The following is a 15463-nucleotide window of genomic DNA, read 5'->3' on the forward strand; positions in this document are numbered from 1 at the left end:
TTATATTTTATGATTTATTCAATATAGATATATGTGTAACAATCTCCTTAATATTTATTCAAAATTTGCCTTTGTGGACTAAATTGTGTCCCACTCTCAGTCCATATGTTAAAGCCCTAGTCTCTAATATAGCAGTATTTGGAGATAAGGGTTATTATGGTTAAGAGAAGTCATGAAGGTTTAGCCCTAATTAATAGGATTAGTGTCCTTATTAGAAAAGAAACCAATTCTCTATTAAAAATTTTATGTGAAGACATTGAAAAGGTGACCATCTATAAAGAAACCAAATCTATAATATTTAAATGGCTTCACTATTGAGTATTTTGTTATAGCACATCATCACAATAATTGATACCTTTTAACACAGTTTCATTTGTTTGTGATAAATAATCTTTTTATGATATAATTGATTTTGATTAAAAATAAGTTTTATTAATAATTTGCATAGCCTAAAATTAATACAGAAGCAGGATACAAATACCATATGCACTTACATTGTAACTATAAAGTAAGATATAAGAATATAAAACTACTATGACTCTCATTTTTAATTCCATTAAGTTTTTAAATATGTGGTTCATTTACCAAAAATAAATACATTTAGAAAAATAATTCATACCTGCTTATATGTAAATTCAATTCCACTTGAGATTTTTACTTCTATTATTTTGAAAAGTGGCATGCTCTTCTTACTTACATATGACCATTATGATATGTTATTTATTGGAATTGCATCTAAGATTGAAATAATTTAAAATCAGTAATCTAAGAAGTGATCCTGGAAGAGTGCAATGAGCTGAGGTAAAAGAACAGTTTTTATCAAATACATATGGGCTTATATTCTAGTAACCTTGCACAAGTTACTTTATCTGTTTTAGCTACAAGTTCAATCAGTATCTATAAAATTGAATATGATAATTTCTAAATTTATCTTTTTGATAAGAGAATTATAAGTAGTAAAATTTATATTATAAGACATATAGTAGATTATCATAATTGTGGTTTATTTCAATGTAATGCAGTATGGTCTAAGACTTTAATATGTTAAGACTTTTTAAAAAAATATTTGTAATGTGATAGCCATTAGTGACATACTGAAAACTGATTCTTATGATATCAGTCACCAAAATAGAGTGTTTATTTTAAAAATCAACTCTTCTGACAAAAAATGTCAAAAGCCAGTATTTATCAATTGTGTTCACATATTTATTAGATAAGATGGGAACTTAATTTAAATTGTTAGAAGTTTAAAATAGTAAACACCCAACTTTTAATTTATATCTTCTTATCTATAATCCTAAAATATCAATTTGGTAAGATAAACCCTGTAATTCAATAAGGCGAAAAGTTGATAATATGTATTTCAAAAAGTTATTTGTGTGGATAAAATCTAGTAGAATATTAACTAGGTGCAAAAGAAAGTCTGAATATTATGTAAATCCTTATTGTATGTGTGTTGTAAAACTTACACAATTTTGTGACAGCATAACTAAACTCTATGGTACTTGTGATTATTGTGCTACTCCTGTACCATTCTTGATAACATAGCTTCCAGTAGTGTTGACATTAACATGGGTCATTTCTGTTTTGGCATTTTATGATGTGAGGATGCAAGTACAGAAGAATGATTTTGACATTAAAGCCAAGCCATTCAGATTTATTTGCCCTTTTTTCAGCAAATACATGCCTATCAGGACATGTTGACTGTGATAAAATTACTTAACATTTAGAAAGTGGCAGTTCAGTTAATAAAATTGGGCCATTAATCCAAGATATGTTCATATGTTTCATCCTGGAAATAAATGTATTAAAATTCAAAATTATTATAAATGCTATTTGCTTCGCCACTTAAATTTGATGACACAGTAGGGGAGGATTTTTGTACAAGTGAGATATCAACTTTATGCAATAAAATAGAAACTCATTTCTGGAGAATTTTTACAGGCTAAGTTTTGAAGATTACATTTAGAATCTAATAACTCATTTCATCTAATTTTATTTGAACTATTCACCATAAACTTAGAAAAATATTCAACCACATCCAGTGACAGTATTCTCTTATGTGAGAATACCAATGCCAATTTCAATATATTGTATGGGAAGGGGGGAAAAAGAGAATGGGTGAAATGGGGAGGAGGCGGGGGGGAACTCACCAAGTACTGTGTGCATATATGTCACTATCATATAAATGTTATGCTGTAAGACTAAAATGCACCAATAAAAGTATATAAATAAAACTTAATGTGTAAAAGTATAATCCAATAATTATTGAAGACAATTCTTATTTAACTACTAACCAGATATAAATATATTTAAAAATCATAAATGTAAATACAGTCTTATAGACTGATTAAAACAGGCCTTGTGATAGATTCAAATGAGAATAAAACAAATATTGATAACAGCACTAACTTTTAAAATGTAAAAGTATACTGTTGATTTTCATATTTTACTCAAGTCTTTTGCTTGTTGGGCAGTATAAAGTACTAAAATTAATAACATGTGGTCTCCCTTCTTAACAAGCTCCCATTTTAGTATTTCTCTGACAATTCTTAGGTTCTCAATTGCATTTGATATATAAATGATTCTTCTATTTCCTTCTGGAATCCTATCTTGATTTTGATTACAAGAAAATATTCCAGTGTCTTCATATGTCTCTCTTTATTTATTTACTTATTATTATTATTTTTGCATTATTGGGGGTGAAACCCAGGGTCATTCTACCTCCAAGCTACACCCCAGCCCTATTTTTTAGTCTTTTTATTTATTTTTTAAACAGGGTCTCACTGAGTTGTAAAGGGCCTCACTAAAAAGTCAAGGCTGTCTGTGAATTGTGATCTTTCTGTCACAGCTTCCTAAATGCTGGGATTACAAACTTGCCCCACCACGCCCGGCTTCATATGTCTTTTAAGTTGGTTTTGTCTAACTCTATAAGACTTCATCTTAATTAGGGACATAGCCTCATTACATTCTTGCATAAGCTTTCAGATGGCTATTCCTGCTGAGAAGTAGTGTTACATTAAAATAACATCATATTAAGACTCAAGTCATTTAAGTGCATTGGCAATTTATAGAAGAAATATACAGTAGAATAGGAATTGTCTTAAAATCAAAGATAAAGGATAATGTTTGATTTCCAAGCAAAGATGTTTCTTGTAACTCTTTTTTCCACTAGATTACACTGGCCCTGTGCCACATCAAATTGAGCAACTCTGCAGTTGTGTCTACTGCTTTCTTCTCTTCTCACTCATCTGTTCTATCTTCAAGGATTGAGTTTTAGGATCACCTTAAGTCTCCTTTTTTCATTTTCTCTCATTTCTCAATATTCACAAGAATGTCAATTGCTGAAGGTGCCTTCTGAGTTGAGCACTAGATGCATCCTTTTCTTTTAATGTCTTACTCATGAGTGGTATTCTGTGTTCACTAAATGAGCTAGATCAAAACAGCAAAATCTCCATTAGGAAACATTTCATAAAAATGCTGCTGATTATCTGCAGAGGACCTCTGGTGGTAATGGACATTAGTATGAAGAATTGCATAAAATTATTTTAAGAAAATATATAATGAAAAAGCATATATATGAATATATGAATCATAAATGTGATAAATTATTTACATATATACATACATATTTTAAAATATATTCTATAATATAAATGGATATTTACTACTTTAGATATACTACACATAATAAAAGAGTTCAGCTTGATGTAGTGGTACACATCTATAATCACAGTAATTTGAGAGACAGACAGGAGGATTGTAGGTTTGATATCAGCATGTGTTAACTTGGAAGGATTCTATTTCAAATTTTAAAAAATGGGGAAGGGGACATAGCTTAGAGGATACTAGCATTAATACCCAGTATCCCCCAATACACAAATTTTAGATATTCCTTTTGAAAAATAGGTGATAAATTACCTTATATTTAGAGTTTTCTATATTCATGCATATATGCTGATAAACACTCAATAAACACTAGATAACTAATAATATATTTGAAGCATTGTTGTAATAAATACTTCCAGATTTTTTTTCAATTTTATAATGACATTGAAATGGTTACTATATTAACTACAAGGGCCAAGTGATATGGCCTAATATTTGGCTAGGGTATAAGGGTAGATAAATATGATTATATGCACTTAGCATGCAATTTCTCATTGATAAAATTCTCTAGAGAAAACAAATGTAAACTTTTTTTATTAAGGAAAGGTTAAAATTAATTATGTAAAACTGAAAATTAATCCAGGCATGGTTATGCACACTTGTAATCCCAGCATTTGGGAGGCAGAGACCAGAGGATCGCAGTTCGTGGACACTCTCTGCTACTTAGTGAGGCACTTGGCAACTTAGTGAGTCACTAATTCAAAAGAAAGAATTAAAAAACAGGGCTGAGGGTGTAGCTCAGAGGTTGAATGCCCCTGAGTTCCATACCCAGTACTGCAAAAAAACTGTGTAAATTAAAATTCCAAAAATATAAAAAGTATAATATTAAAACATTTTAAATGGAGATCAGTAAAAATGTGTATTATAACATCATGATTTTTGTTTTCTTCCTGATTTTAGTATTCAAGGAGGATGTATTTCTCATATACTGCCAGAATTTCTGCTTGAACCCCAAGATTACAAGAAGTGGCTTGAAATTTCAGTAAGAAAATATAATTTCTATAACCAATCTATACAGTTATTATTGAATTTATGGGTGTTTGTTCCTTTTTTTGAAGAGTCCACTTTAGTATCCAGTTTTTATATATGAAATATTCTGAGGATTAAGCCTATTTGGACAGCCAATATTTTTGTGTCAGTTTATTTATCTAAAATTCCCCATGATATTCAAGTGCAAAAAATGATTACATAGTTTCTGTAAGCCTCATCTTTCTCATGGTTTGGAGGGTTTACAAATTAAGAATAGTATGGAATTATATAAACTTTTTTCTCCAAATAAATTTATAGAATATAAATCTTACAAAGAATTCCAAGTGGCAATTTTACCTCTACTTATCATTTCCCTTCTTAAGTGCTAGGAAAGAATAGAGAGAAATTAAGCAAATAAATGTATAGTTCTCCCAAAGTGAACAATTCATTTTATGTAAAGAGGATTGTTTTGAGGAATTCAAATGCTTTTAGGTAAATGTGTTTTAGTTTAGGCACGGTCACTATACTTACCACATAACATGAAAAGAAGAGCTAGATCCCTATTCTTTGGCTCTAGGCTGAATTCCAGTGGGCTAATCCGAAGGTTGTTGACTCTCTCTGGGCTAAGGGTTCAGGAGAATTTCACATCATCTGCAATCATTTCTACCATAGGGTGAGTTAATAGATGAGTTGAAAAAGTGAACCTATGACTTGAAGAAGAGGCTATGTATTTTGAAAAATTATTTGTGTTGCTAGTTTCTAATATTGGCACATGGAGAAATAGAGCACTTGATGAATATATAGAAAAGACATGAAAATATTTGTAAAACAAAAAGTATTATATGCTGTGTAGCTAAAATTTTAGACTTAATTTGCCCTCTATTTTAATTTATGTTATAATTTTTTATTTCTTACAGTCTTACATTAATACCACATCTTCAAATTTCCCTACAACTAAGAAAAGGAGTCCTATTATAAATATGAACGAGTTTGAAGCATGGAGTAAACGGGCATGGACTGATGTATTCCTTCAGATATACAAGGTAACACGTACACTCTCATTTGCTGCTCTCTTTTGGTATATTCACATGAATAGTACATTAGTTAAAGTATGAGCAATGCTTTAAAAGATTGAAAAATACAATGGCTTAAATAATAGAGAATTTTTCTTCTGTGTGGAAATATTGAGAAAAGAGTTGTTTAAAATTAGAGAATTTCTCTTTCATCATCAATACAAGACTTTCATTTATGGTTCCAATTTCTCATAACAAAGAAAAGCAAGTAAAGGAGTAATTAATAAGTAGTATGTGAAAGACTTTGCCACTATTTTTTGTTTTGGTATTATTTGATCCTCATAACCAGTAGTTATCAGTTTAGAGATAAGAAAGATGAGGCTTACATGAATGCATATACTTATATCATTTGGATTTTGTCATGTGTAACAATTTGATGTAGGAAATTCTTATTTCTTCACATTTCTTCTCTTATTGGATATATGAGTCCCAGGACCTTTTGCTTGTTCTCTTGAAATCTAAAACCCTCACTGCTTTTAACGGGCTAGACTCATGCTCTGGAGATATTCTTCTTTTTCATGAATCCCACTTTTTCCCCCCATCCTCTCTTCTTCCTTCAATTGCCTGCCCTCTTTCTTGATGAATGTCAAGAAGAAAAATCCTATCTTTGGGGGGTTTGTGATTGAGATAAACATAGTTTTATAAAGAGACATTTATTCTTTCTTAATTAAGTCCAGATACATTTATAATTTTTTAGTGTTGTAAAGGGGAAAAATCTAAAGCTGAAAAGCAGCCTAAGACATAATAATGACTCATGAATTTTTTTCACTTACTTGCTTATTCAGTCATTCACACAAATCTTGTGTATAGTTTATTTAATCTGTCTTCCCCCAATCATTTCTCTATGTGCATTTAGATACCATGCATCATTTGTAAATTTAGAATGTCAGAGGCATAAGGTGCATAGTACATATTCAATAAATATTTGTTGAATGAATTTATTCAACAACTAATGTATCCAAGACACTATACCAGTCTCAGAACTTTTTGATAGTATCTGTCTCCTCAAGAATTTTAAGCCCTGAGAGAGATTATATGCACCTAATAAGTATATAATCAAAAGAAAGTTGGCCAAATGCTGGAACAAGGTGAGTTCAAAGAACTATAAATGAATGTACATAATTCATAGCCAAGGAACAAGATGAGAATCAGTAGATAGAAAATGACTACAAGTAAACATAATAAGAAATGTCAAATTCTGGGTAAGCTAATTTAATAAGTTTTTTGCTGAGAACAGATCAGGGTGATCACACATCACTTTGGAGATTTTTAAAGATGAGGAATCTAATAATATATTAAGGAAGATCAGATATTGGAGAGGTAGGTGTTTCATAAGGAACTCATTTAGCAGGGTTGTCACTAAAATTATATTTTATAACAAGTTACATAGAATGGCCTAAAGAAACACAAAGGGGCTCAACTAATGATTGATCAGATAAAGTTTTTGCCACTACATAAGGCAAAGTGAGGAATTTAAACTTTCTGGATTTTATCCAGAGATTCCTACAGAGCCATTCAAAAGGTTTTAAAACAAATAGTAATATAAGATTTTCATTCTGCAGACATGCCTTGGTATAGTAGGGAAAATGTTAGGGGACATATTTTAGTGTTTGGCACTGTGACCCACTTGGAAATTCTGAAAGATTTGGGAATAATGAGAAAGAAGTAGCTTTCATAAATATTAGGAGTCTAGATTTAAAGAAGTGATTAAATCAGAGAGGTAAAAAATTCAATGGTTTCCTTGCTTGAGTGCTTAGAGAAATTTGATTCTAGTCACTGAAACACAAGACACTGAGAGACATTGGGCTTTGGAAAGGGAGGCAGAAGTTATGACAGGGTCAGAAGAAATGATAAATTAATTTTTTCGCTGCTCTATGTTTAAGGTGCCTTGCCTGGTTACCAGTAGCCATACCCATTATTTAGGAGAAAGATATGAGTGGAAGTTCAAATACAGAAGTTTTCATTGATCCAATAAAAAAATTGTGGGAATGAATAAGGTCATTTGTAGAGCTTCATTTCTCCATGTGTTTAAAGGATCAGTAACTCCAGACATTATATTAAATCACTAATAAATTGGCAATTTCACAAGAAAAAGAAAGCAACATTGTTTAAATGGATTTGACCAGTTAGTAAATGGACCATTATGATTTTCAAGTAACTCCACTGAAGTTACTTTCACATTCTTAGAATTTATGCTTGTACACTAGGACTAATTTTTCCAGTCCTTCTTGGTTGATAGCAGAAAATGATTTGTTTCACTAAATTTGATTGTGCCCCTTTTGTGACATAGCCAAAGACTCTGTTCTATTTTGTGGCCAAACTATTGATTATCAAACATATTTCTTGAATCAGACCCTTAACACAAATTGGTATATAAACAATGTTTGATGAGGATAGGAAACCATGTATTGAGTATGTATTACTAGAACTGTTTTACATAAAGATTATTAGCTGACAAAACTAACAAAGAATTTGTTCCTCTGTAATCCTTATTTCATTCCTTCAGCTCAGCTCTATGTGGTTTTGATGTTACAAAGCAAATAGCAGCCAGGTGTGGTGGCGCACGCTTGTAATCCCAATGGTTGGAAGGCTGAGACAGGAAGATAGCACAGGTTCAAAGCCAGCCTCAGCTACTTAGTGAGGCTCTCAGCAACTAAGTAAGACCTTTCCAAATAAAGTATGAAATAGGTCTATAGGTCTGGGAGTATAGGTAGAAAAACCCCTGGGTTCTACCCCCAGTACCACCAAAAAAAAAAGAAAGAAAGAAAGAAAGAAAGAAAGAAAGAAAGAAAGAAAAGAAAAAATAAATAGTAACACTTTACCAAGACATATTTGATTTGCATGTGTTAGGGTCATGTACTTTATATATGTTTTCATACTTCATTTTATTTTCTAGCAATTAATATTTGGAATATTTTATGGAAGTATCATTCGGTGGCAGAGTAAACACCATTAGGTCTTTCACCACTGAGTTTTTAAAGCATTTCTATAGAATTATATACTCATGATGGTTGCTCTTCCTGTGTTATAATTTACATCCATACATTACTCCATGTGGATATACCATTAAATATGTGTTCTCAGTCAAGGGTCACTTGCAGATCTTATCTCCTTTGCAAAGTAGAGTTGAGAGATTAGAGATGAATCCTTAGCCAACTCAGACTATTAAAACTTTTATCTCATCAACTGTACTCAAATATTGATCATTTGTTATTCTCTAAAAAGAGGCAGAGAGCCGGGTGTGGCGGCGCACGCTTGTAATCCCCGCGCTTGGGAGCTGAGACAGGAGGATCGCACAGGTTCGAAGCCAGCCTCAGCTACTTAGTGAGGCTCTCAGCAACTTAGTGAGACCATGTTTCCAAATAAAATAGAAAATAGTTCTGGGAGTGTGACCCAGAGGTAGAAAGCCCCTGGGTTCTAATCCCAGTACCCAGTACCACCAAAAAAAAAAAAAAAAAAAAAAAAAAGAGGCAGAAGTCCTTTCCAAAGGCATTTAGCTGACTTTTTTTTTTTTTTATAGAATATGGCATTTGAAACTTAAGAGTTCTAGATCACAGAACTGACATAATGAAAGGAAAAAGCAGTTCTGTTATACTTCTACTAAAAATGCTAAAATGATAGAATTCATGTTTATGGAGGGGTATTCTCACTAGACATGCACCAGATAAATATTCAACATTCATTAATGGATTTTTTTGGGGGGTCTGGGGATGGAACCCAAAGGCAAGTGACCCCTAAGCTACATCCCCTGCCCTATTTTTTTTTTTATTCTTTATTTTGAAACATAGTCTCGCTAAGCTGTGAAGGGCCTCACTAAGTAGCTGAGGCTGTCCACGAACCATGATCCTCAGGTCTCAGCCTCCCTAATGCTGGGATTACAAGCATGTGCCACCATGCCCGGCTCATTAATTAATTTTGATAAAAATTTAAAATAATTCCCATAGCAAGAAAGAAAAGAATTGCTTTAGGACTCTATCTAGAACCTGTGTCATATGGCAAGTGAAGTATACTTTTGAGTAGCTCTTTCTATAGTATTTTACTGATCAGCCAGAGTCATTTAATTAATATTATGTATTTTAATCTAAACACGTTGTTTGGTAATAACACATTGAGTGCATATGTAGTGTATAGTGATGTGATATAAATATGCCAAATTTTTGACATAGAGTGAAATTATCAAAATTTATGTATTTTGTTATCCTAAAAGGCACTCTGTTGAATAAATAGCAATGTCAAAATCGGTTTTGACTGCATTACTTACTTCCTTGATTTTTTTAATTTTTATTTTTAAATTGCATGAGCTTATAAAGGAATAAAAACATTTCAAAACTTTTGTTTTAAATAAATTGGCGTTCTAACACATCTGTCATTGAATGTAGCCATTTTTAACTTTACTTGTAAATTACGTAGTGTGGTACCTTATGGGCTTGAATGCTAAAGAAGCAAAAAGTTGGGGATTAAAAAGGAATATGAGTGGCACACATCTCATCTCTTCTTTTACTACAGAATGGATGTATTTAGCTAGAAAATATTTCATTCCTTTATTTATCTATCATATTTTTATTTACTTTTCAAATACTAGTTTGTCATCTTTTTGTATCTAGTAAAGTCATCACTTTCTTTCCCAATTTCAGGTTCTGGTTCTATGCCGGGTTGTACCCCAGTGCAGTAGTACTGCACCCCCAGTGCATGTACAACATACACCAAAAATCAATCCTTCCTTTGTATCCAGCAACGTATATTCTAATCCTGAAAGGATTCTACTCAGTTGGTTGAACACAAATTATGAGAATACTCGGCATATTATTTGGAAGAACTGTCAGAACGGTGAGGTTATTTTTTATTTAAATAAATCCTTGCAAATTGTATTGTGACCATGTAAAAGAAATCATGAAGCCATACTCAGAATTCATAGATTCTAGATCTAATTCCACTATTTATTCTCTGTACTGTGAAACAGATATACTTTCAACATCTTCAAGATGAAAGAACAAAAGATGCTTATGTAATTTATAGAATAAATGATAAAGTATATATACAAGTAGTCTGGAAATGAAAGATAGCCCTAATATTACTGCTGACATTTTCAACTGTATTAATTATTATATTTAAGTAAAACTTCTCAGACTGTCTATATAATTGGTTAAGATCAAGTGAAATTTGATAAGATATCATCTTGCATATCATATGAGGGCTATATTGGACATCAGGAAGTACAGTAATTTTTTTAGGAGATTTTATATTAGAAGAGATACTCCCTCATTCTGCCCATATAGATGTCTCTCCCAAGTTTCTTAAATTAATTTTGAAAATTTTTAATTGTTAATATAGATGTGTATTTTGTTTATCATAAATAATGATTGTAGTGAAGACAGTGTGCATGGTCATTGTTTTTTTTCTTTTTATTTATTTCTTTATTTTTTATATTGGAGCTGGTTTGAACCCCAGGAAGTTCTTTGTCCGGGCTACACCCTAAGCTAAATATATATTTTTAAATTTTGAAACATGGCCTTGCTAAGTTACTGCGGCTAACTTTGCCATAATCCTCCTGTCTCAGACTCCCAACTACTGGGATTATAGGCATGTACCACTGTGCCAAGGTAGTCATTTTTTCTTTAGCTTCAATTCAGCCCTTCTCATCCAAGTACATGCAAACATGTGTTTAGAGTAGTTTTCATTTTAGCATACAGTAATTGAAGGTAATATTTTAGAACACCTAATGACATCAAGATTGAAAGAAATATCCAGGTGTGGTGGTACACATTTGTCATCCTAGTACCCAGGAGGCTGAGACAGGAGAATTGAAGGTTTGCAGTCACCCTCAGCAGCTTAGTGAGGCCCTCCACAACTTAGTAAGACCCTGTCTCAAAATTTAAAAATGTAAGGCTGGAAGTATAGCTCAGAGGCAGAATGGCCCTGGGTTCCGTCTCCAATCTCCAGTCCCATACACACACGCGCGCGCGCGCATGCGCGCGCGCGCACACACACACACACACACACACACACACACTATATATATATATATATATACATATATACATATATATACACATTGATATTTGAGAAAATAAATATAGAATATTTACCTTATAATTGAAATACTGAAAGTATCAATACATGATTATAAATTATGTTTTGCTATTTAAAAATATCAAGAAAAAGATACAAACAGTAGCTGAGGTACAGTTCCATGGTGTATCACTTACCCTGCATGTACAAAGCCCTAGATTCTTTTCCTGTCACCATGCACATAAAAAAGAATGATGTGCAAAAAATAATAAGATGATCTATAAAAACACATTAAAAAGTAATTTGATTGCTGTGGAATAACATTTTAACAAGAGTTTTATAAAATCGAACTTAAATTTAAATTAAGATGTTAATTTATACATATATCATGCTTTTATTTTACAAAGAAAATAGTCTATTTAAGTTAATTTTAAGGAGCTTGCTTCAATTTTTAGGATAATGCATTAAAGATATTTGTATATTTCCTGTTTTCTTTGTGTGTGTGTGTGTGTATGTGTGTGTGTGTGTGTGTGTGTGTGTGTGTGTGTGTGTGCCTGCACATGCATGCATGTACACATAGATTGAATTTAGGGGCATCCTACTTTCAAGCCCCACTCCCAGCCCTATTTTATTTTTTATTTTGAAACAAGGTATCATCCTGAGGCTGACCTTGAACCTGTGATCATCTTTCCTTGCCTTCCAAAAACTAGGGTTACAGGTGTGTGCTACCAGGCCTAACTACATTTTCTGTATTCTAATACATTAAGTCCTATACCATTGCAAAACTTTTCTATTTTCTATTCCCTTTGTTCAGAAAATTATTTTCCCATATTTCCTTATGTTTATTTTTTCATTCTACCCAAGTCCCTGCTTAAATGCCACCTTATGTGAGAAGCTCTCTCCATACTCTCTTTAAAACAGAATGTACTTCAGTTCTTCTTTTTCCTGTCCAGAAGGAGGGCTCAAAAAGTACTGTGTGTATGTATGCCTCTATCACTCTGAACTTAATCCAGATGTATGATTACAGTGCACCAATAATTTGTTTCTGTGTGTGTGTGTGTGTGTGTGTGTGTGTGTGTGTGTGTGTTTACTAGATTTTGAACCCAATGGTGTTCTACCTCTCAGCTATATGTTAGCCCTATTTTACTTTTTTATTTTGAAATAGGGACTCACTAAATTGCTGCATGCTGGCTGAGAACTTGTGATCATACTGAGAGTTTAGGTAATTTATAAAGAGCAGAAGTTTAGCCAGGTGTGGTCCCATATGCCAGTAATTCTAGCTACTCAGAGGCTGAGGCAGGAGGATCATAAATTTGAGGCCAGCCTGGGAAACTTTAAATAAAAATGGTCGTCAGTGATATAACTCAGTGGTAGAGAACTCCTGGATTATATCCCTAGTAGAGCAAAAATAAATATAAATGAACAGAAATTAATTTCTTATACTTTTAGAGGCTGGGAAGCCCAAGATCAAGGCGCCTGCAATTTTTTTGTCTGGTGAGGTTTGTTCTGAGCTTCTAAGGTGACAACCTAACAGTTTGTGTCTGTATTATAAATCTGCTTTGTCAGCACCCCCTCTCCTTAGAATTTCTTTGCAGTGATGGTGTCAGGAAGGACTTGGTGAGATAGTAACTTGATAAAAGAAGGTATACTGGAGAGTATTAAGTAGTAAAAGTTGGAAACAATTTGCTAGGGGGTCCAGCCATTCAGGGCTTTGAATATCAAGATAATGTTTTAGAATTTCATTCTGTTGGGCTTGAGAAATCATGGGAGATGGATAAACTGGCATATTCTATAATAAATCAGAATTTAGTCTGGGGGCAGCAAATCCATAGATGGAAGTTAAACATACTTTAGACAGTATACCTGGATTTAGCAGTAAAGTAGACTAAGATGTCTAAACCCTGGACCTACCATGAACTTGGCCAAGAGTGCAAGTTGTCAGAGACAATCAGACTTTGGCGAAATTTCCTTTTCTAACTATAAATGGTGATTGGAAAACATTTTTGAAAACAGAAAAAGAAAAAGAGACCCATCCTGTGTTTGAAATCTCATGGCATTTTTCTAAAAGTTGTGAAAATCAAAAAGTATTTTTCACATAATAAATCAGTCTCATGTAAATACAGGGCAGTACTTGTCTGTAGGTAAATTTGCTCTTATATGCCAAGCTACTTCTGATATTTCTTTGTATTGTGTGCTTTTAAGCTATTTTATCATTAACATTACAGTGTAGTAAACTTTTTTCACTAATAAACCATATTTCCAGATCTTAGTGACAGTATCTTCTTCAACAGGTTTTGCCTGTGATAGAGTATCTTTTATCTCATTTCTTTGGATCCTTTTCTTCAACTGCTGCATTGGATAGCTAATGGAAATTTTATCATTTCATAATCACCTGGTGACTCTAAGAGGAGAAATACCAATTTTTAGTATAAAGTGGAATTTTTGACAGACTACGGACTTTAACTATCCTCAACAAAATCTTGAAATTAGATTATTTTGAATTATCTGTTCAAAGGAACTTGCCATACTATTACTAACTTACACTGATCCCAGCATTTTTTTAGTGATACTGGGGTTCCTGGAAACCCTTCTACCTCCGGGCTGCACTCCCATACACCTATTTTTTAATATTTTTATTTGGAAACAGGATCTCTTAAGTCAGTGAGGCTGGCTTCGAACCTGTGCAATCCTCCTGTCACCACCTCCCAAGTGCGGGAATTACAAGCATACACCACCACACCCAGCGCTCCCAGCATTATTTTTATTAGCTATTATAAATAAAAAATACTGTTGGAATGAAAACTTATAAATATGCTTTGTAACACTATATTTTACATTATGTACCATTTAAAATAGCCTCTGATTTCTGAGTAAAATTCAATTTGTTTGTTTTGTAATAGTTTGTTAAGCTCAACAATATTCACTAGATGTTTGGCAGATTGTAACCTTTTAGTAATATAATCTATTCTTAAAACTAACGTTATGTTAAGAACTTAAATCTGTAGGTGTTGGTGTTTATCATCTGTATCTAAGTCCCGCTAACAACCAAGCTCCATTACCACAAAAAGAGCGCCTTTCATAGCCAGAAAACACCATCACCAGAAAAACAAAAAAAACCACCAGGCTCCAGAGAGAAAGCGGACTGAGAACAAAGCTCAGGGCCACAGAGGAGACACACGCGCCCGAGGACGCGGCAGCAGCGCCATACTGCCAGCGGCAGCGGCGAACTCAACGGACGGCTACAGCAAGCCAGGAGAGCCGCTGTGGAACAGCCAGGCGGGATCTTTCGGCGCAGACAGCATTTAAAGCTCCCAGTGGCTGAGCTCAGCACACGCTGCAGGGATTCAGAGTGGAAATCAAAACCATAGAAGAAAAAATACGCCAGCCTCATGGCCGAGGGCGTGGCAGAGGCGCCATATTGCCACCGGCGGCAGCAGCAGCAGTGAATTCACCGAGTCCAGTACAGCTACATCTGCGTACTCAAGAACAGTGAGTCAAATTGCGGGCCACAGAGGAGAAATCGCAGTATTGGGCCTCCTGGGACTTGACCCAGTGAGGGAGTGGTGGTGGCAGAGATATCACACCATAGGAGAACGTGCAACCTGGCACCCCCCATAGTTTAAAGCAGCCTCTATCGACTCCCTGGGTCGGAGACTCTGTGATACAACCCAGTAAAGGAGTAGTGGGGTCTGAGATAATACAGACTCGAGATCCAGAGCACCTTAAGTGAAGCCATAGTGACC

The 15463-nt window shown here is 33.6% G+C and overlaps 1 protein-coding gene across 1 annotated transcript in view; it reads left to right on the forward strand.

The window, feature by feature from the left end:
- Window positions 1–15463, forward strand: part of CFAP47 (cilia and flagella associated protein 47) — a gene marked incomplete at both ends in the record, with an annotated part of 367798 nt that overhangs the window by 118587 nt on the left and 233748 nt on the right. The window contains 3 exons of the mRNA XM_080718845.1: window positions 4570–4651; window positions 5556–5681; window positions 10346–10538. Coding sequence (XP_080574971.1) covers window positions 4570–4651; window positions 5556–5681; window positions 10346–10538 — 401 coding nt within the window. The remainder of the gene's footprint in view (window positions 1–4569; window positions 4652–5555; window positions 5682–10345; window positions 10539–15463) is intronic.

The sequence above is a fragment of the Muscardinus avellanarius genome (genome assembly GCF_963383645.1).
Source record: "Muscardinus avellanarius genome assembly, chromosome: X".
NCBI classification, from domain to species: Eukaryota; Metazoa; Chordata; class Mammalia; order Rodentia; family Gliridae; genus Muscardinus; species Muscardinus avellanarius.